This window comes from Muntiacus reevesi, chromosome 13 (genome assembly GCF_963930625.1).
Source record: "Muntiacus reevesi chromosome 13, mMunRee1.1, whole genome shotgun sequence".
NCBI lineage: Eukaryota > Metazoa > Chordata > Mammalia > Artiodactyla > Cervidae > Muntiacus > Muntiacus reevesi.
The window spans coordinates 14,836,065-14,859,955 of record NC_089261.1 but is presented as its reverse complement, the minus strand read 5'-3'; the positions used below and the strand labels follow the sequence as shown (position 1 = coordinate 14,859,955).

The following is a 23,891-nucleotide window of genomic DNA, read 5'->3' as shown; positions in this document are numbered from 1 at the left end:
GTTTTTTTGAATTTTAATGGTTAAGGATAGGGTAGCCTGGTGTGTTGCAGTCCATGTCATAAAGAGTCGGACACAACTGAGTGACTAAACAACAGATGCTTGAGAAATTTAGGACGTATATAATTTATTTTCAAATAATGTACATACATCAGAAATGCTTGAAATCTGGCTTGAGTTTACAGAAGGGCTAATGAGCTTCCCTAGGGAATAGTAATAAAGACTCTGCCTGTAATATAGGAGATGTGAGTTTGATTCCTGGGTCGTGAAGATCCCCTGGAGCGGAATGGCAACCCACTCCAGTTTTCTTTCCTAAGAAATCCCGTGGACAGAGGAGCCTGGCGGTCTGTAGTCCGTGGGGTCGCAAAGAGTCAGAGACAGCTGGCTTAGCAACTAAACAACAAAGGGTTTGATATGTAGGATAAAGACCTGCATATACTATTGATATTTAGTTTCTATAAGACTGTATATGGTAAGTGCAGAGGGAGAGCAACATGAACAGATAGCATAGTAACTCAACCAGAAAAACTTTTTTCTGTTTTAAACTGGGTCTTGAAGGAACTAATGGATATGGCTTCTTGGAGGGGGATGGAAAGCTTGCATATTTGGAAGCTCAGTTGTCAACTCTGTCTGTCCTTTAGAATATTTTCTGAAGTGGTATATAGGAGAGCACTTCTAATTTATGGTCTTGGTTCCCTTTTAAAAAACAGTACAAAAGCTTACTGAAATCTGCTTTTTGTTAGGTGGAAGATTTGAAGTGTGGGCAGACTGATTTAGGTTAAGTAGTGGTGATGTTAAAATAATCAGATTTCTAAAGTAATTCAGTTTTGAACTTTAAAAAAAGAGTGCTATATTACGCGAAATGCTAATGACTAAAGTGACAAATATTTCAGAAACTGGACAGACGTGAATCTTAAATGAGCAGATGGGATATGAAACTAAAAGTGGGAGATAATCCAAGATGATATAGAAACTATTATGGGAAATGAATTGAGGAAAAACAAATGTGTTAAATGGTATTACATTTAATAATATGTTTAAAAGCCTTTCTAGGATTGCTCTCTTACATAGACAAATTGGAATTGTTGAACTGTGTAACCTGTCATTCTTTAAATTTTGTGCATTTAAAACAAATTAAATTTTGGTCTAGAATTACTTCTCATGAAGACTAGACATTCAAGTCTTGAATATAGTAAAGAAGGAATAATCGTAATTTTCAAAGACAATTGTGGTGGACCTTGAAGGAAAGAGTTAAGGAGAGGAAGATGCGGATGTTTCCTGTTTGGGCAGAACCTGGATTACAGCAGCTTGCAAAATGAATAAATGGTACACTTTACAGTTGAAGAAACTTGATTGTGAAACAAACGGTGATATGGGAGCGGGAAGGGTAAGAGACTGAAAGGTAGATAAAGGCAATTTTTCAGAAGACCAGAGCCTTATTTGTGTTTGTAAGTTAGGAGCAATTGTAGTAGAGAGATGGAAAGAAAAATGAAAGATACAAGAGTAGTTGATAATCAATGAAACAATCAGGATGGAAATGGTATTAAGAACCCAGGTGATGGGATTAGCACTGGGAAGAGAGTAAGACACCTGAGAAATAAAAGCTGTGAGGGTATAAGAAATGAATAAATATGAAGGAAGCGGGACAATCTCAGTTGTAGCTTGAGTGCTTTTTAAGTTCAAATACTATAAGATACAGAACCTGAGCCTGAATAAACATGTAAAATTTTTTTTAGTTAAAAATTTTGCATTTTACTTGATGTTCTTGTTACTATCAACCATTTTTGTTTTTATTTTCCTTTAATGGTTGTTTTAAGTAGGTCAAATGTCACCTCCTTTAGTCGTACACTTCACAATTACAAAACTAATTTTGAGCTAGTCACACTAGAACACATCTGCCCAAATGAAAAGCTTTCTTCAAAGTAGACTCCTTTGAAATGGATCAGATATTGATGCCATTGTCTAGTATCTTTTGGTCTTTTTCTTTTGGAATTTCTTTTAGAGACAGTTTAGTCAGCTGTCCTGAAAAGTCTTATTTTAAAGTATACTTCTTTGGTCAGTGTCTTTTCTCTTCTCTTGGTTCTGCTTTTTGCTCTAAATTATTGCTTATGTCAGCAATATAGTACCTTCTTAAGGGGGTTTTACTGGTGATGAGCAAGTCCTGGGAAGAACTCTGCTTTTGGCCATTACAGTTGACCCTTGAACAACATGGGTTTGAACTGCATGGGTCCATTTATATTTAGGTGTATTTCAATAAATAAAGACTATAGTATTATGCGACCTGTTCCATGGGTTGAGCTCCGTGGACAAGGAGAGCTGACTGTGATGTCACACATGAATTTTCCACTCTGCAGGGCAGGCAGTTCCAGGGCCAGCTGCATCTGAATGCACACGCTGTGCATATATGCCAAGATTCCTCCCTTGCTTGCACAGTTGCCTTCCAGGTTCTCTGTCTGGTGCTTCAGTGTGTTTGTTTCAGTACAGTTTCAGTGGAGGTGGATTTAGTGGTCCGTTGATTGGACTAGATACTGAGAGTGCCATTTTTGCTTTCTGGGGATCAAGGCGGATTATCACAGGAGGAGGAATAGAATTGTAAGTTGTGCTCTGTCTGTGTCTGTCTAGCAAACATCAGCTATCTATCCTCTTGAGCTTCATTTTTGGCTTGTTGTTGTTTAGTCGCTGAGTTGTGTCTGACTCTTTTGCGACCCCATGGACTGTATCCCACCAGGCTCCTCTGTCTGTGGGATTTCCCAGGCAAGAATATTGGAGTGGGTTGCCATTTACTTCCCCAGGGCATCTTCCTTACCCAGGAATTGAACCCGTGTCTCTCGCATTGGCAGGCAGATTCTTTACCACTGAGCCACGTGGGCAGCCTCCTCAATTTGGGCTGAACTGAAATAATTGTAAAGAAAAGACTTAGGATAAATAAAGTATCCCATTGAGACAATTTCTTTAGGTTGTAACAGAAAGTTTGGCCTCTGAGACCAAAATAACTTGCCTTTGTCCCCTTGGTGTTGCTTTACTCATTTGAGGCTGCCCACGTAGTCAACTGTGGGCTTCCCTGGTGGTTCAGGTGGTAAAGTGTCTGCCTACAGTGAGGGAGACCCAGGTTTGATCCCTGGGTCGGGAAGATCCCCTGGAGAAGGAAGTGGCAACCCACTTCAGTATTCTTGCCTGGAGAATCCCATGGACAGAGGAGCTTTGTGGGGTGCAGTCCATGGGGTCACAAAGAGTTGGACATGACTGAGCGACTAAGTGCGCGCGCGCACACACACACACACACACACACACACACACACGAAGCCATCTATCGTCCCAGGCGACACACACACACACACACACACACACACACACACACACACACACACACACACACACACACACACACAGCCGTCTATCGTCCCAGGCGACACACACACACACACACACACACACTCACAGCCGTCTATCGTCCCAGGCGTGTTCTTTCAGTAGCTTCTTCCACAGGCAGCAAAGATTAGCACTTACATGCCTATTTAGGATTTTACTTTCTCACGGTCTCCCTTAACATTCAGTGTTAGAGGAGGTGGTGCAGAGGATGTTTGATCTGTAGCAGGCATGCCTGTATTATTTAGATTGAGTTGCAGTGGCAAGGATTATTTTCTGCTTTTGAATTCAGGAATATCATGAGAGTTTTCTCAATCAGCTTTGCTCCTATGGTTTTCATGTTACATAGATGATTTTATTTATAATAATTTCTCTTTAAAAAATACTTTTCATATTAAAAAATGAGAACTGAAATCCTGTCAAAAAGTGTGGCAGTGTAATTCTAGATCTGTAGATATTTGGGGAAAATTTACTTAAATGATATTATCCTAAACAAATAACAGGCACTTTAAAATTTTACAGATGTATTTAACACCTGAACAGTTTAACATTTAGAATTTATACCACAGCGTAAATCTACATTGTAGCTACTGAAGACCATGAATGTTTACCTTCTGAAATATAAGTCTAAGTTACTAAAAACATTTTTCAGAGTATTGGTTTACATCCAAAGTGTTATCATGGGTATGGATTGAATCTAGTGTTGTGATCCCAAATAGATAAATTCTTTAGTTGTCTGTAAATTACTTGAGATACGTATGAAAATAATATTTTGTTGCTGTTTGGTGATATGGTAAAACCGAACTTTGTAACCCAGACAGATGGTGCTATTCTTGAGTCTGTCTGCAAGATCCTATAACATTTAATTACACAGCAGATTGATTCTCATGAGAACCCATCCTTTGCTATGTGTAAGCTAATAAAACTGTCTTTTTTTAGTAAATTTTATAAATTTTATTTGAAGAAGAAGTACTTGTTTTTAGGAAACTTTTCTAATAATTGTGTTAAGATGAGTAGCCTGGTTTGATAGTTTATATGGTGAACTCAAGAAATAGTCTAGATGGAAAACAAATGTGTTTTCCATGGAAAACGATATGGGTTAACATTCATTTAAAAGATAACTGTTGATTTAGAATCCTTGTGGTCCACCTTACATTTTAACATTGGAATTGAAAATAAAAATATTTTAAATAGTAAAATTCAGTTTTAACACATTAGGTAGATAGAACTTTAGTTATTTTGTAAAAGTTGAGTTTGGAGGTAATAGTATGTGCTTGAGATAAATAAATTTTATCAGTTACATAAATAATTACATACATAATACATTAAGAATTCATTTCTAGATACCCTTGGAAATTATTCTTTTGTTGAGTTTACTTATTTTTATTTAATGCTTATAATAGATAGGAGACAAGCCTGAAAGATGATGTTTGATGCTATATTGGATGACATGAAGGAGCTCGATGTTTATTCTGTATGCACAAGGGAGTGCCTGAAGGGTTCTGAGGAGAGTAATGACCTGACCAGATTTATGTTTCAGAGAGAAAACTCCTGTGGGCTCTGTGTCGTGTCAGCTGTAGTAGCGGACAAACCCCAAAGGCAGAGAGACGGCTCTTGGAATAGTCTGGATCTGAGAAATGACGCAGGGTCAGTAGGAATGAAGAGAGAGAAATGGTGTCAAGTAATATTTTGAAGGTAGAATTGACAGAAGTTGGTTACCAAATTTTGTCATAGGAGAGGAATCAAATGGCAAACAAATACTCTTGGTTTATAGCACTTGTGTTCTTGTTTATACAAAACAAAGAACTGTTAGCGGCATCCATGAGGTATAGTTGTTAAAAAGAGCTATGCTTTGATCATGGTTATATATATATATATATATATATGCAAGTATTCACTGAGCCTGGGCTCTTACTATTAAATTATGCCCTATGGAAGTTACAGTTTTAAAATTAATTAGGGACAAGAGCTGGGGGCAGAAAGACAAGAGATAGTGGGAAAAAAGTAAAAACAAACATTAGCCTTTATAACCTGCCTATTTTCAGAAAACACTTTAGGCAGAGGGAACAAGATTTCTCTCCTAAATAGAGAATAAGATTTAGGAGCAAGGGGGGTGAATTAAAAAGGTGGGGAAGAAAGGAGAAGGCAAGACTGGTAGACTGGGTGGAGAGTTGTGGGTGATGAATGGTGGTTGGTTGTAGGTGGGAATGAAGAATATTTTGGTAGGGGAAGAGCTCTTGAAATGTTGATGATCAGAAATGGGTGTGGAGAAACTCTGACAGAAAAGAAAATAGATGGGGGTGTACCCCAACAGCGGTGACTCTATCAGCATTTGTTACATAATGCTTCTGCTTGTAATGGTGGTAAGCTCAGAAAGCAGGTTACATTTTCCCTCTGTAAATCTGCTCTGGGTGGTTTTCACTTAGTTTTTTATTTAAAGGTTTTATTTATATTAAGATTTAAAGGTTTTCTTTATATTAATTTCATATTAGTGATATTATTGGTAGGAGGATGAAAACGATTATACCACTATTTTTCTTTTTGCCTTTGTGGAAACTGCCGGTTTTTAGGAACTAGCATAGTGGATAGACTAGAGGGTAGTTGTAAAGACCACAAAAGTGGATAGACTAAAGAGGATAGTTGTAAAGACCACAACACTGTGTATCTTTGGCACCTCTTCTTTATTCTGATTTTGGGTTCATTTAAATTTTCATTCCTATCATTCTGTTCTTCCCTCAGCACTTAGGTTTCTGATTGGACAATATTTTTATAGATACTGAGAGTATCATTGTTATGCCACGTCAGGTTCCTGCCTCACACGCTGGGAAAAGTTTTCCCTTCGCCCCTCACTTTCTGCCCGTCGCTCCCTACCCCTTTCCTCCTTCAGCACATTCCATTCCTGCACTCCCAGTGCTCCGGAGCTCTCCCTGCCCGCTGCACTGTGACTTGGCGGCCCCGGTTCTCAGCTAGGCGCTGAAATGTACGCATGCACTTCAGAACCTTCTGCTGTAGTCTCCGTGCTGTGGGGGACCCTCTCCAGTTGCTCTGAGTGCACTTACTGGCACAGCACGTGCTATCCATTGTCAGCTGGCTGTAATTCCTTCAGCCTTCCCTTGCGGGTAGATTTTTTAACTTGGCTACCCTGAAGGTGGAGAGTTGGCTTTCTCGCAGTTGCCTTTTTCTGTGATTTCTCTCCAAGTGAGGTCGTACTAATGAAATACAAAATATTTCCAAGAAATAAAACTTCCAAGAAATTAAAACTGCATAAAGTGCCTACGTAATCCAGACACACCATTAGATCTGTGTGTGTTAGATACACACAACTTTTCTATTCTTGTTAACATGCAGTTTTTGGGTAAAGATATAATCACAGGGTAAATACAATTCTTTATTCAGCTGTGTGCAATAACATTTTCCATTTGGTTACCATTTTCATAATTATAATTTGAAAGAGAAAAGTATTTTATAAATTTAATTAATTTTATAATTTAGTAATTCAATATTGTTAACAGGAGGTTCCCCTTCCCCATGTAGGGATAACTACCAGTTGTTTAATTTTTTATCATTCCAGGTTACTTTTTATCATTCTGGGTTTTTAAAAAATATGTTTGTGTGCTTATAAACTGGCAATTGCAAAATTGTTTTCATTAGATAATAGCATGTATAAATTGTACATAAGATACAAACAATCATGATATATTGAACAGCCATGTACCTAATACCCAGAGTAAGAAAAAGAACATTTTATCATTTGTGAAGTCCTATGATTTCTTTTCATTCTGTTTTCTATCCCTTCAGAGGTAACTATTCTGGATTTTATTTTCATCATCTGTTTTTAAACAAAGTTCTAATCATGTGAATTTAGTGTTATATATATATATATATATATATATATATAAACACATGTACATAGTTTTGGATTTTGGAACTTTTTATAAATGAACTGTATTCCTTTGCAACTTACCTTTTTATTTAATACTGTATTCGAACAATGTGCAGTTATCATTTACTCTTGTACCACAGTTTGTTTATGCATTCTGTTGAAGTTGGTTGTATTTGTAGTTAAAAAAATTACAGGTGGGAGCTAATTCTCCCATTTTTCCTGCAACATACTTTTCAACTTAACATTTAAAAAATACTAAAGTCATAGAATCAAAGTCTCAAAATATTTTCGACTCAGTAAATTTAGATATACCTCACTATTGTTATTTTTTTAAGTGGTTGTATCATGTTTTACAGGTTCAGATGCACTGTTTATTTAACCATCAACTGTGAGAAATATTACAATTCAGTATTTTCTGTAACAAGTAGTTATGCATTTTTGATAGTTATAACCATAAATTCTTCAGAAAGATGTATCAGTTTATATTTCCTTGGGCAATAATATAAATGCCCAATTCCTCCATCCTCACTTGTTGTGAAACTTATTTAAATTTTTATACTCTGAGCAGAAAATATCTCAGTATTTAAAATTTCAGTTTCTTTATTTCTAATGAGGTTATGAGAATGTTTTTATGCAAACAGGTATACATATTTTGTGAATTTTCTTATTTTTCAAAAGCATTTAATCTCTAGAAAGCCTTCTGTTTTCTTTTTCTTTTTAAAATTTCCAACCATTCACTAACAGGCATCTTTATTTCAGGTTAGATCTTCACATATTGCACACATTCTCATGTCAAAACTTTTGCTGTAAAAGTGCTTACTGAATGCCTGGAATTGCTTAACTTCTTGCCAGCTACATAAATTTTCTCATCAAGATCCTGATGAGATAGATACTACTGTTCCCATTTTTCAGATAAGAAAACTGAATCAGATTATAGTAACTTGCCTTAGGTCACACAGCCAGCCAGCCATGGAGCTAAGTCACTGACTTAAAAGCCTGAGCACTTAACCTAGTGCATTGTATTGTGTGCTCTTCTTTCTTTTCTTGTCTAAATCCTTTTAGAGTTTTTGTGAAGCTCTTCCTAGGTATTCCAGACATTATTGGTCTCTCTCTTTTCTGAGCCTTTTAAAAATTAACAGTGTACACCATATAATTTAGCATAAGCGTGAAGGTAGAAGTCACTGGAGCATATAGATTTGCCTGAGATTAATGGAGTGATAACACAGTTTACATTTTTAAAAAGTTTCATCAGAGATTAATGGAGTAATAACGCAGCTTAAAATTTCTTCCCATAGATAGGCAGGTTTTTTGTTTTTTTTTCCTCCTAGACTGCTACTGCTGCTGCTGCTGCTAAGTCGCTTCAGTCGTGTCCGACTCTGTGCGACCCCATAGACGGCAGCCCACCAGGCTCCTCTGTCCCTGGGATTCTCCAGGCAAGAATACTGGAGTGGGTTGCCATTTCCTTCTCTAATCCTCCTAGACTACTTTATTCCAAATAGAGAATTAGTTGAAAAATCAGGGTGGTTTATTGCTTTGGTCAATGACTGGGCAAGATAAAAAACCGAGGTTACTGTATAGTCTCAAAAAAACTCATCACCTCACTAAAAATTTTTTTGAAAATGAAAAACCAGTTGCTGAAATGCTCATCAGAAATGATTTATTATAGTAACATAATCATGTGCTTATTTCAAAACAAAAATAGTAGCTTAAACAAGGTAGAAATTTCCTGTTTTGCATACATGCAACCTGGAGGCAGCATTTCAGAACTGGCTTGGTTACTTCTCAGTCATCTAGGGACCCAGGCTCGCCCTTTCTTGTTATTCCATCATCTCTTGTTTATCGCAAGTAGCATGTTGTCCAAGACGGCTTCTCAAGCTCTAGTCATCCTGGTGACCTTCTAGATAGGAAGGAGAAGGGACTGTAGGAGCGCCACACCCCTCCTTTTAAAGGAAACTTCTAGGAAGTTCTTTAGAACACATCTGGCCATACTTAACCTCAGGGAGGCTGGGAAATGTAGTTCTTCAAGTGAGCACATTGTTTTCCCCAGCATTGGACTGTGTGTTACTGTGGAGGAAGGAGCCATTCATGCTTGGGTAGGCAGCTAACAGTCTCTGATATACAGAGAAAGTAACATAAATTTTTTATTTCTAGTCTGTTATTGCAGTTGGATAAGAAATCATCCCAATGTCACTAATGAATTTCATTAAATAGTTCCCAGATATTTCATAAGAGTTCTCTTTTAATTAAGTTTAATAAATATAAATCATTAATCAGTGACCTGATATAGATAGTTAGGCATGAAAATAGTTTTTTTGAAAATATTGTATACTTTGTAAAAGAGATTCATTTATATTGGAGATACACAATATGGTTACTTTAGCTATATTAAAAATAGATTTTTTTTCCTTTGAGAGATTTTTTAATGTTTCTTTCATTTAATACATACATTTTTTATTATCTTAATTGAGGTATAGTTTATGTACAGTAAAATATTACCCATCTTAAGCAGTACAGATTTATGAGTTTTGATGAATGTGTAGTCTGTGAAACCATCCCCCATCTCCATTCAACCACTGATCTTCTGTTACTGTAGACTCATTTTGCCTTTTCTAGGATATTTTATGAATGGAATCATACAGTATATAGTCTCCTTTGTGTGGCTTCATATTGTTTCTTAAGTAGATAATTCCTTTTTAGTGCTAAGCTGTAGTTCTGTGTATTGATACACCACAATTTGCTTATCCATTCATTTATTGATGATTATGAACTTTCATGTACTGCTTTTTATGTGGGGCATATGTTTTTATTTCTGTAAACAACCAAGACTGCATTTGCTGAATCATGTGGGAAATACAGATTTCACTTTATTAAGTACTGCTCAACTTTAAAAACGTGGTTGTGCCATTTTACATTGCAGCCAGCTATGTATGAGTTCTAATTGCTCTTCCAGAGTAGCAAAGATTTTCTCTTATGATTTCTTCCAGAGGTATCATAGTGTTTTTTTATTAGGTTTAGGTCTGTGGTTAAGTGATCCATTTTGAGTTAATTTTTTGTGTGGTGTGAGGTAAGGGTTGAAGTTCTTTTTGCTCGTGGGATATCTAGTTATTCCAGCATTATTTGTTGAAAAGACTTATGTTTTTCCCTATCCCTATCAAAAATCTATTGAATGTATTGAATGTATGTGTGTAGCGTGACTTGTAGGGTTTTAGTTCCCCAACCAGGGGTTGAACCTGGGCCCTTGGCAGGGAAAGAGAGGAGTCCTAACCACTGGACTGCCAGGGAATTCCCTATGTTCTATTCCTTTGATCTCCCTACTTCTGCCACTAGCACAAAGTCATGATTACTGAAATCGTATTGTATATCATGAAATCAGGATAAACTCTCAACTTTGTTCTTTTTCAAAATTGTTTTGGCTCTCTTGAGTACTTTGCATTTCAATATAAGGTTTAGAATCAATCTGTTAATTTATTAAAAAAAACTGCAGGGATTTGGTTGATGTCTGGTTGACTCTGTAGATCAACTTGGGGAGAATTGATAGGTTAACAGTTTTAGATGTTCTAATCCATAAACATGTTCTACCTCTCCATTTCTTTAGATCTTTAATTTCTCTCAGCATTTTTTTGTAGTTTTTGGTGTACACATCTGTAACATGTTATCAGATTTACCTCTGAGTAGTTCATATTTTTCAATGCTGTTATAAGTGGCATTGCTTTTAAATATTATTTTTAAATTGTTCGCTGCTAGTTTGTATTGATAGAATATAGTGAACTTTTGTATATTTATCCTGTGCATGCATGCTAAGTCTCTTGAGTCGTGTCTGACTGTTTGTGACCCTATGGACTGTAACCCGCCAGGCTTCTCTGTCCATGGAATTCTTCAAGCAAGAATACTGGAGTGGGTTGCCATGCCCTTCTCCAGGGGATCTTCCAGACCCAGGAATCGAACCGGCGTCTCTTATGTCTCCTGCATTGGCAGGCGGGTTCTTTGTCATTGAGCCACCTGGGAAGCCCAATATTTATCCTGCAAACTGTAAATTCCCTAAATTCAATCTCAGTTGAGCCTTTAACAATATGAAGGTTATAGGAAGCAACCCTCCCCACAGTTGAAAATCTGACCATAACTTATGGTCAGCCCTACATACCCATGGTTCGTCCATATCCACAGTTCTGCATCCACAGATTCAGCTAACCACGAATCATGTAGTGCTGTAGTATTAAAAAAATCTGCATTTTAGTGTACTTGCACAGTTCAAACCTATGTTGTTGAAGGTCAACTGTATTAATTTTAGTAGCTCTTCTGAAGTCCTTTAATCTTTGTAAATGTAAATGATGCTATTGTCTGTGAATAAAAATGATGTGTTACACCTTTCTAATCTGTATGCCTTTTCTTTTCCTTTATTTATTGCATTGATTGGGAGGGATCTATAGTTCAGAGTTGAATAGAAATGTATTAAGAATGTACATCAGGTTGAGAGAGTTTCCTTTAATTCTTGGTTTGCTTAATCTTTTTGCTATGAATTGGTGTTGAATTTTGTAAAATGTTTTCTCTGTATCTGTTGGGTTGATCACAAGTTTTGTTAATATAGGGTATTTTATTGATGAGTTTTTGAACTAAATTTGACTGAAATTACATTGATGGATTTTCAAACTAATGCTACTAAGTTTAATACCCAAAATAAACTCCTGTATTATCATTTTTATATAATGTTGGATTTGATTTGCCAATATTTTGTTACTGATTTTTAAATCTATGATCGTGAAGGATATTGACAGTAGGTTTCTTTTCTTGTGATGTCTTTGGTCTTAGTAATGTTGGTCTCCTAAAAATGAATTGATAAGTAGTCCCTCTGTTTTTTTAAAGTTTGTGTAGAACTGGTGGTATTGCTTCCTTAGATGTTTGAATAGAATTTACTAGTGAAGCCATCTTGCCTTAGAGAACTCTTTTAGGGAAGATTTTAATTTATGATTTCCATTTCTTAATAGATAAAGGGCTATTTAGGTCTTGGTGTGTGTGTTACTTTTGTAATTGTTGCAAAGGAATAGTCCATTTAAGTAGTTTTAACTATTGACATACTGTTGTTTATAGTAATTCCATTATCTTTAGAGTGTCCTTATGATGTGGAGTAATTTCTCATCTTTCATTCCTGATAATGGTAATTTGTCTTTTTTTTAACCTCTCTTGATTAACGTAGTGAGAAGTTTGTCAATCTTATTGATCTTTTAAAACAACCAGCTTTTCATTTTATTGGATTTGTCTGTTGTTAGTCTGTTTTATATTTCATTTATTTCTTTGCTTTATTATTTCTGTCAATTTGCATTTTATTTAATTTACACCTTTTCTGGCTCCCAGAGGAAGAAGCTTAGAGCAGTTCTGTACATTTCTTCGTTTCTGATGTGAATATATAACACTACAGATTTCTCTTTGTGCACTGTTCTACTTGTAGCCCTCATATTTCAGTATATTTTGTTGTCATAATCAGTTCAAAAGATTTTCTAGTTTCCCTTGTGTTTTTTTTGGCAGGAGGTGGTCCTGTGCATTATTTAAAAGTTATTTGTGGGGGAGGGGAGCATTGGAGATACTTTGTTAATTTCTAATTTAATTCTCTTCAGAGATTTCAGCTTTTAAAAATACATTGGTATTTATTTTATGGCCCAGCATATGGTTTCTCTTGGTGAATGTTCCATGTGGATTTGAAAAAAAAAATGTGTAGTCTTTTGTTGAGTTGTAATGTTTTATAAATGTCAGTTTGGTTATATTGGTTGATAGTATTCACATTTTTCTATATCCTTATTGATTTTCTGTCTACTTGTTTTATCAGTTGCTGAGAGGAGGCCTGTTGAAGTCTCCAATTATAATTCTGGATTTGTCAATTTCTCCTTTTAGATATATCATATATATATTGTGGTTCATATATTTTGAAGTTTTGTTATTAGATACCTACACATTTGGGATTTATGTCTTCTTGAAGAATTGCCATTTTTATCATTATAAAATTTCTCTCTCTAGTCCTAGTAATAGTCCTCTTGGAGTCAACTTTGGTATTAATGTAGTCACTTGGTTTTCTTACGTTATGCTTGCCTGATAGACCTTTTTACGTCATTTCACTCTTTAAGTGCTTTTCTTGTGAGCAATATAGTTGGACCTTTAAATATTTTATCCATTTTGAGAATCAGTGTCTTTTAATTGTATAATTGTATTGATATGATTGGGTTTAAATCAGCTATTTTGGCTTTTTCCCTGTTGTATCCATTTTCTTTCTTTTTCTCCTTGTTTTTGGGTTATTTTGAGTATTTTTTTTTTTTTTTTGGAATGAGTCCATTTTGTCTTCATTATTAGATATGCTTCTTTGTTTTAGTTTTTAAGAACTGGTTAAGGGTTTATAATATGCATCTTTAGCTTACTACAGTTTGCCTCCAAGTAGTGCATTTTTTCATTTATGTTAATGGAACAGTATATATCCACTTTCTCCTTCGGCCTTTGTTCTGTTGTTTTAAATTTTTCTTCTATAGCCAGTATCCAGTCCATGATCCATTATAAAGTAACAGTTAATTAGTTTTTCAGGAAATTTCAAAATGAGAATACATGATTTATATTTATATATTGACTGTTTCTGGAGCTTGTTATTCTTTTGTGTAGATCTAGGTCTCCATCTGATAAGTTTTCCTTGTAGCAGAAGAACTTTTTAAAAAGCGCTTATTCTAGTTACATTTATTAAAGTACAATTCCATTGGCTTTTGTTGATCTAAAAAATAAAATTGATATTTTACCTTCATTTTTTTAAAGATTTGTGCTTGATCTAGAGTTATAGGTGTGGAGACTTTTTGTCTTTCAGCTTGTTCCATTGTTTTTTTTTGTTTGGTTTTTAACTATGTCGCATGTAGGATCCCTGTTAACCAACCAGGAATTGAACCCATGGGAAGAGCAGATTCTTAAGTACTGGACTACTGGGGAAGTCCCAAGTTCCATTATTTTCTGCTTGCATATTTTCTTTTGAGCAATCTGTTGTAAATATTGTTTGCTTTTGCTTATGTAATGTGTTTCTTTTTTCCCCTCTTGACAGCTTTTAAGATTTTTCTTTTTGGGGCTTCCCAGGTGGCACTGGTGGTAAAGAACCTGCCTGTCATTGCAGAGGATTTTCCTTTTTATCTCTGGTTTTCAGATGTTTAATTGTATATATTTTGATTTTCTTTTTGCTTCTGGTTTATATGCTCTGAGTTCACTGAACTTCCTGGTTGCCTGGTGCCTGTTGAATTTTGTTTAAATGTGTAACTTGGTATTTAGAAACACCTCAAAAGAGACCCTATCAGATCTCTGGAACTCTTTCTGCATAAACTCTCTCTTTTCTGCTGATCTACTTTAACATATTCTAGTTACCTTAGAGTTTATAGGACCTGCTTCTTTGGTTTTCTTTACCTCAGAGATTCTACCTTTGTGTTGTCTGCCGTCCAGTATCTGAAAACAGTTTCTTCTTTTTTTTTTTTCGGTCTGGTTTTCTGATTGTTTATGGTGGGAGGATAATTCTGGTGCTTCTTACTTATAATTTAACTGTCATATTTGCCTGTGTATATTATCCTAGTTTAGGGATGAGCAGACTTTTTCTTAGAGAACCAGAGGGTTCATTACTTCAGGCTGAACTGCGTGGTTGTGCTGTGGAAGCAGCCATAGACAATGCGTGGTGTGGTTGTGTACTGATAAAGCTTCATTTACAAAACGAGTGGCCTGCCTGCAGGCCCTAGTTTGCTACCTCCTGAGCTACTCGACTGAGACATAAATGATAGTAGAGTTACGAAGTCTCATGCCTGAAAAGGAGGAATCTTTGAGATAAGTATTTCATGTTTGAAAGGAACCTTTAAATCATATTGTTTAACCAGCGCTTTTCTGTTTGAAGCGCATCTGGTCTTGACCAGCTTCCCGCTAACCCCCCCATACCTGTGATTCTCAGGGATGCCGGTCAGGGCTGTTTTCTTCAGAGAGCTCTCACTGTTGTTTTAGTTTTTCCCATTCGATTGTCAGCCATCACTTGGGTCAGTTCTGAGCAAATTGAATTCATCTTTCCTGTGTCAGTCTTCTGTGTGACTAACTTTGAAGACTTTTGAAATTTCTTCAACTTCATTCATCTTAATTCAGCTGTGGATTTATTTTCTTTTTGCTATTTTATTCTACTGAAAGAATTGGAACATGAGTTCATATAACCTCTAGCCATATGACATGTTTAGATTTCCTCATCCTACATCTGTTAATTTGTTGCACCTTACCTAGATTTTTCTCAAACTAAGGAGCTAGGAGTTGAAAGCAGTATGGATTAGTGACTCTTATAATCTGTTATGTAGGATCTAAATACTATACTTTTATCAATGTAGCTTATGATGGCAATAACTTTTAAAATAGTTCACATTGTTTGTGTTTAGGTCATTGTCAAATAAAGCACCCCTTTCCACTCATGCTAAACTCCATTTTAAAAATCTTTGTATTTTTGAATTAGTGTTGGTAAACTGAGGGCTGGGAAGAAAGTTACAGTTGAGGGAAAACGTTATTATGAGTCAGTAAACATATGTATGTGTTAGAAACCATGTTTGACATACAACTTATTGTATGGAGGGAGTCACCATACTGTGTTTCTCACAACATGAAAATACCATGTTAGATGAGAGTCGGATGAGAGGCCCAGTGCCCTGCTGTCCTCCTCGCCTCTGTGAAGGTGATCCCTGGTAAACCTCTTGTCTTGGAGCAGGAAGAGTTTGAGCAGAGCTAGATGGGAGGGAGCACGTAGCTGGAAGCATGTCTCTGCCCACCTAGAGTTTTAATGGTCTAAAAATGGAGAGAAGAAACAGATAACAACAGTTATCTTAACACCCAGTAAAATAAGTTTTTGGCTTTGCAACACAATTTATGGGATATTAAGTTGTCCTTAAGCTTAAGAATTTACTTAGAATCAGTCTGTAAAAATGTATAAGTGAATTCTCAAAATTAGTTTTAACTTTTTGTGTGTATTAAATATTTTTGCTACATTTTGATTAGTGTTTTTTTAAATTTTAGAACAGAACTGTACTCTGACATAGTTCAAGAATCATATAGTTCTACAAGGTTTTTGTTGTTCTTTTAACTGCACCACACTCCTTGTGAGGTCTTAGTTCCCCAACCAGGATTTGAACCTGGGTCTGACAGTGACAGCAGTTAAGTCCTCACCACTGGATCTCTAGGGAATTCCTAGGTTTAGTCAATAGCATTCCCTTACTTCTGGCCCCTATTTTACCCTCTCCAGAGACATACGTGTTCATCTACTTTTGTTCATTATCTTAATTTTTAAATGTTTCTAAATACCATTTGTAATTACTTTCAGGTTTTGAAATTCTGAACCTTCCACTGTTGAAAATCAAGATTTAGCTTATTCTCTCTCCCTCCTACTAAGCAAATATGCCTTTTCTATCCTTCCATTTTACCAAAATACTTGTATTGTAATTTTGGTTAGCTCAGTATTCAGTGTTAATGTTCACTTGATTATGTTAATATATGGCAGAGCCTTGGAGTAAACCCTGATTACTTTTTCTTTTCTGTGTAACTCGAAGATGGTAATTATCTGGATTTTGTTTGCTTGCTTTTGAACTGTTTACTTTTCTATGTATTTTTGACTAATTCATCACTAAACTTTTTGCCTATTATTTGAATCTCTGTTTAAAAGACTTTCAAATATCCGGTGTTCTGTCAGTTCCAGATTCGTGACAGGGTCTTCCCTGGAGCCATCTGACCTCTTATAATCTGGATTGGTTGCCCTCTAACTGGTGCACAGTTCACAACCTGGGATCATCTGATTATTGCCTGTAATCTTAGGGCTTCGTTTGCTCCCTCTCATGTTGAATCTATTTCCTAAATCTCATGGCTACTCAGGGTTTATTCATTCCCTCCTTTTCATGGAGTATGCCTGCAGTAGCTTCCTAAGAAAGGATGCCTTTTTTTTTTTTTTTTTAAACACATTGCATATTCTAAAATGTATTCTGCTTTTACACTTCATAGATAATTTAGATTGGCATAGATGTTTAGTTTGGTATACTTTTTCTTTAGAATTTTGGAGATACTACACCATTGCCTTTTTACTTCTAATATTACTGTTGAGAAGTCAGAAATCTTTTTGATTCCTGACCCCTTTTTACTATATGGGAGCTTTGAGGTGCTTCTCTTTGTCTACAGTGTTGAAAGTTTACAGTAATATGCTTTCTGTGAGTCTCTTCTACTCTGTTCTACTCTGACCTTGCAATCTGGAAATTCGAATTCTTCCTTTGTCCCCACCCTTACCTCTCCACCCCTCACAATTTTCATGAATCATTTTATTGGTCATTTCCTCTTTTTCATTTTCTGTGTTTTTCCTTTCTGAAAGCTCTTTTATTTGGTTTTGAATTTCCTGGGCTGATCCTCTAGTTTTATCTCCCCCCACCCTCCTATTTTTATTTATTTTTATTTGCTTTACTTTCTGGGAGAAACTTTATCTTCTTCCAGCCCTTCTGTGGATGTTTTATTATTTCTGGCATCATTGTTTTAAAATTTCTAAGAGCCCTTTTAGTTCTTTGATAATGATATGCATAGGTTAAATGCAAATTCTAGACCATTTATTTAAACTACTTGAGCATCCACAGATTCTGATAATTTGTGGAGTGTCCTGGAACCAGTCCCCCATGGATATTGAGGGACGACTGTACCTGTGTTTATCGTTCTGTGTAAATTGGGCTGTAGCTCTGCTTTCTCCACAGCCCAGATTCAGTTTTCTTAGGCATTACAAGGCTCCTGACCTCTTGAGCATTGGCTTCTTACCTTTAAAAATCTGGATGCTCTTGTCTCTGCTACCTACCTACTATTGTGATTTTATGATTTAAGGGAACAAAACAAAACAAAGAAACAAACTTCTTTACTGGGTTTTTTGAGGGATTTAAGAGAGAGCAAAAGCAGATGTGTGTATTTGTTCTACCATCTTTACCTGGAGCTGATTAGTTATGTTTTAACAGACGTTTTCTATTATCCTAACTTTTTTCTTTCCTTTGACTCAGTTGAGAGGTGACTTAATATGTTTGTTAGCTGTATGTCTCTAATCTGCTAGCACAGTAACCCTATCACAGGAGGAAGTGGTGTGAGGCAGACTTGAAATTTCCTCATGTACTCACGTTAGTCCCAAATGATCACATCTGCCTTTTCTACAGATCATCCTAGAATCCTGCCAAGGATTGATATTAAGCTGCTTGTTCTGTAGTTTGAGAAATCTTTATTTCAACTATATCTTGAAAATTCAAATGTCTCTAATGAGAGTCAGTTTCATTTACAAGTCGCCTTTGTGAGTGGGATGTAATTAGCTTGGGTCAGGAGACGTGAGCTCTTTATAGTATCTAGGCCAACCATATCACCTTACAGGTCGGGAAGCCAAGGTGCCCTGAGATGGAGATTTCTTGATACCATTTAGGTAAATAGTTGAAAAACTAGGACTAGAGCCTCCTTCTCCTGACCTGCAGCCAGTGTTCTTTCCATAATCCACCCGGGGTTCATTCTTACCAAGTTATGTTAGCTTTACTCTATTCCATGGCCCCTGAATACAGTTTTAACTTTGGAGAGCCGCTTTGCAAGTATTGATGTTTGTTGGTCACAAGGGATCTGATTGCAATGGGTCAGTGCAAATAAGTGACCTCCAGTGGGAAAATTTATCAGCTCACTTCCTACATTAGTCCCTAAAGAGTAGGATGTTAAGAATCAATATACATTTTCTTTAAATACATTCATGTCATAAAGAATGCATTTACCCTGACTCTGCTGCAGTTCAGTTAGGACCTTTCTGAGGTGAGCTCCTGTTCTGGCCAGGAGTCTCTCCTGGCGGAGTTCAGTTCCCCAAGGACCTTGACTGCCGATGCAGCTGATACTGGCCGTTGCTGGGAAAACTTCCCTCCGGTCTGTGTTGCTGTTAGAGTAGTTATTTTCTTGGTTTGTTATGCATACCCTAAGAATTAGCTTGTGTGGATATGGTCTTGACAGTGGTAACATGTACAGGAGTATGTAATTATCTGAGTGAAATTAATCTCTTCTATTTATGGGATGGTGTAGTGAGCAGTCTTATACTAGTTTTCTTAATAACTCAGGAAGAGTGAAGAAAGATTCATGAACTTTCTTAAATTAGAAAGTATGGGCATGAGCTCTTGTCATTGCTAAATTGAGTTGATGACAGTTTCTTTGTACTATTTTATAATCCTGTAGGGCTGTTTGTTACCATTAGCCCTATAAAACATCATGGCAGAGTAAAAAGAATTTATGCTTTAAATTCAGTTATGTTTAGGATTTGCCAGTTGCTACCTGTGTGGTTTTGGAAGAGTTACTTAATTTTTCTGACTTCTAATTTCTTTAGCTGTTGGCCAACATTAGAAATTACATATGAAGGCCTCATATGTAGAAATTACATATGAAGCCTAGTATGGTGCCTCATATTAGAAGTTTTATGTGAAGACCCTGCTTTGGTGCCTGGTATTAAGTAGGTGATGAATAAAAATATTTATATATTTATACTTTTGATTCTATATTTTAAAAACTATGTAATCTTAAACTTAGGGCTTCCCTGGTGGTTCAGTGGTAAAGAATCCACCTGCCAACGCAGGAGATGCAGGTTTGATCCCTGGGTCGGGAAGATCCCCTGGAGAAGGAAATGGCAACCCACACCAGTACTCTTGCCTGGAGAATTCCATTGACAGAGGAGCCTGGTAGGCTATAGTCCATGGGGTTATAAGAGTTGGACATGACTTAGAGACTGAACAACAACAATCTTAAATATAAATGTGGATTGTTCATTTTTGACAGTGAGAAATAATTGCATTTTGGGGATAACTTGCATCTAGAAATATTTTTAGATGATTGCTTCAAGAATATGGAGTCTTGGAAATATATGTCAGAAATTGAGTCAACAGACCTTTGTGTGGAATTGATTTTTAACTATAAACATGATCATGGCATATAAGGACATATTTTAATAGTGTAATTGAATATACATCCATGATAGAATTTTTTTTCATGGACAGAGTGTTTCAATCATTTTTCCTCTTATCAAATACTAATTCAAAATGTAAAGCTAAATCTTTGAACATTCATTTTATACTTAGGTATATGTTAGGCTTGAATGGTGTTTCATTGTTACATTTTCCAATGAAGATTGGTATAGTGATATTTAATTTCAGCTTTAAGGTAAAGGGACAAATTGTTTTTAAATGACTGGACATTTTTAGTACTTCTGACTGAATTGGTTATGAAGAGATTAAGTTTGTAGCTTTGAAGTAATGTCACTTGCATTTGTATTATATCACTTGCTAGAGCAACTCCATAAAGATAGAGAGCAGGTGGCAGCGGCTTTCTTTTACCACTGAGACCATAGAAGCACTGATAGGAAGTTAGTGGAAGTGCTAGGATTAGGAAATCATTCTCCTGAATCAAAGCCAAATATTTTTGTCTGCTGAGCCGTATTGGATGTTACAGGTGAAAGTATTCTTGTGAGTGAATTGCGGTTCATAGATTTTCTTGGGAACTGACTCACCTGATGTTTAAATATCTGATATATTTAAATTTTCTAACCTTTTAAATATGGTTAGTGTAAACGTTAGTGTTAGTCTGTCAGTTGTGTCTGACTCTTTGTGACCCTATGGGCTGTTGAGTGGTTCGCATTCATTGGTATATTTTCCTTCCCCACCCTTAACCTCCCTCCCCTCACTTCCTCAGGATCTTTGGGCATAGAATGCTTGTTTACGTGATGAAAGACAAGTTAGTCTTCTAGTGGGAAAGAATCTGCCTGCAGTGCAGGCAGATACTGATTTAGTCACTGGGTGGGGAAGATCCCCTGGAAGAGGAAATGGCAACCCCCAAATCCCATGGACAGGGGAGCCTTGCTGGCTACAGCCCATGGGGTCACAGAGTTGGACACAACTGAGTGATTGAACAAATCTTCTACTTTTCTGATTTCAGTTGCTCCCACTTAGTCTTTTTATTTAGATACCTTCTTTGATACATATTTAAAACTTGATCTTAGGCTTTCTGATTAAAACAAACAGACACATACATATTGCTTTTATTTGAAGAAACAAATCTATATGATAGAAAACAGACAACTAAAGGGAAGCAGTACAACTATACTAGTACTGCTAGCAGTATCATTTTTGGCCATGTGCCAGGCACTGTCCTAAGTGCTGTCTGTGTATACGAACTCACTTAATCAGTTCTGAATACCATTATTCTCATTTTACTTGTAAGGGAACTGAAAGGCCAAGATTAAATGATTTGCTGGGTACTTCTACCTCCAGCTAGTAAGTACAGAGCTGGAAGTCAAATCCAGGAATACTGGCCCCAATCAGATCAAATATATGATAATGATTTTCTCTAAGTGGAATGAGGACTACCAGTTAGTACAAGGACATACCATTTTATTAAACTGATAGGAGTTTTTAAAGATAGGCAGTTTGGGAGGAGGTTATTTGTGTTGATGAGACTACTGAAAAGCAGTGCGGTAGCATTCTTTTGTGAGTCTATCAAAGACTGAAATATTTGTAGTCTTTGGTAATTCTGTACCCAACAATCTCTCCTAAGGAAATAGTTGAGGAAAATGTTAAAGGATGCTCGCCAGTTACAATAAATATAATAGTGAGAAAAATGAAGACTGTCTAGTTGTTATTGAATAAATTGTTTTCTCCAAGCAGTCAGTAGTATGAAAATATTAATTATTTTTGAATGGTAATTAGTAATATATAAAAATAGTTATAGTAAATGAAAAAAGGATATGAAAACATGTAAACTTTAAAATGTTTATGTATAGAAAAACAGGAAAGTTTGATGCCGATAATTATTTCTCATATGATATTGGAAAATAATTATTTCTTGTGTGATTAGTTTACTTTTTTATTTGAACCTTTTCCTTGGCCAGGTATATTTATTTGGAGGAAAAACCAAGTGGTCCAAGGAGAAAGCCTAAATGATGCCAATACCAGGTTTTGCTGAGAATTTTCATTAAAGATTAGATTTCCACATCTCATACTGTGAAAGGAAAAATTAGTGAATTTCAGACAGTTCTAGTTTGGATGTTAGTATTTTTGGAATCATCTTTTCTTTAGTGAAGCTTTTTTGGGGATTGAAGAAAACTTGATAATTTTTTCCTAGAGGTGTTCATTATAGTGATTGTTCTAGGACTTCAGCTTGTTTTAGTTATGTTAGTAGAAGGTAACAGTTATTTTTCTCACCTGTGGTACTTGTTTTTCGAAAAGCAACTTCTTGACAAAAATTACTAACTTCGTTGTTGGGAGTGGTGTGAGGAGGGGGAATTATAAGTGAGTAAGGGTTAAATGCAAGGGATACATGGATTCTTTGGTACAGAATTATGTTATGAATCAGTTTTACTATCAGTTTTGAATACATAGTTGTAGTTCTTAGTCAAGTAAGGAATTCAACTTTTGTTTGTGTTGAAACATCCTTGAAACTTAGTTCTTTTTAAACCTAATACTTAAGAAATTTTAGAATACAAATTCACAAGACAGATCAAAGATAGAGGATCTGCTCTTAGCTGCTTTAAAGTTACTCTGTTTTAAAATGTGTTTAAAAAAACCAAAGACCAAACTACACTAGGTAATTGTTATAGAAGGAAAGCTTTTCTGTGTGCCGCAAACTAAATAGCAGGAATAAATTGTTGATAACATTCCATTAGTTTATTAGCAGTTTATTTATAGGCTTTCATAATGAACTACTGTGTTACTGCATTGTATTTCCCCGATTAAAAAAGATTTAAAGTATAGTTTCTGGATGGGATGAAATTGGGGAAATTCTTTGAAAGAAATTATTTCAGTTCTACAGACTCTTACTTGATTTCTAAATGTAATTTATGAGTTAAATAAGGAATAATAATATAGAAAGTTTTATGTATAGGGACTTTATAGTAAATAATAGGTAAAAAGTGGTTCAACAGGAAATAATGATTACTTTTTTGCTGTATTTTGATATGTAATATATGTAGAAATCTTGATAGGAAGAAATGAACTTATTACCCCCTTAAAAAAAATCAAGGATTGACAGAAATTCTTCAGTGTAAGAAATCTTATGGTAATGAGGTGTACTGTAAATATTTATTTTTAGCAGATTTATTTTTCTGTATTGAAGCCTGTTTTTAGTGTTCTTTATGTGAAGAAAACAGTCAAAATTGTAATTTTCTTTTTCCAGGCTGAACTCACGGGAATCAAATGGCGTAGGTACAATTTTGGAGGGCACGGGGACTGTGGACCCATAATTTCAGCCCCAGCCCAAGATGATCCAATCCTGTTAAGTTTCATCCGCTGTCTCCAAGCCAACTTGCTGTGTGTATGGCGCCGTGATGTCAAACCAGATTGCAAAGAGTTATGGATATTCTGGTGGGGAGACGAACCCAATCTAGTGGGTGTAATACATCATGAACTACAGGGTAAGTTTTTGGTTTTTTTCTTAAAAGTTATCTGCATTATATATTTTTTGAATAGTGGTAAATTCTGAAAAGGTTATTAAGACTTGCTGAGAAGAAAAACCCAAGTGTTTAATGGGTTTGTGTCAAAGGAACCTCCTTACTCTCACCGCTCTTCTTTTCACCCCTGTTTTTTTCAGATTCTTGCCCATTCATACTGGGTGG

General features: G+C 35.9%; 1 protein-coding gene across 2 annotated transcripts in view; it reads left to right on the top strand.

Annotated features, from left to right (window-relative positions):
* Positions 1-23,891, top strand: part of MED13L (mediator complex subunit 13L) — a 291,272-nt gene that overhangs the window by 9,018 nt on the left and 258,363 nt on the right. For both annotated transcript variants that reach the window (XM_065904933.1, XM_065904932.1), the window contains exon 2: positions 23,453-23,690. In XM_065904933.1, coding sequence (XP_065761005.1) covers positions 23,453-23,690 — 238 coding nt within the window. The remainder of the gene's footprint in view (positions 1-23,452; positions 23,691-23,891) is intronic.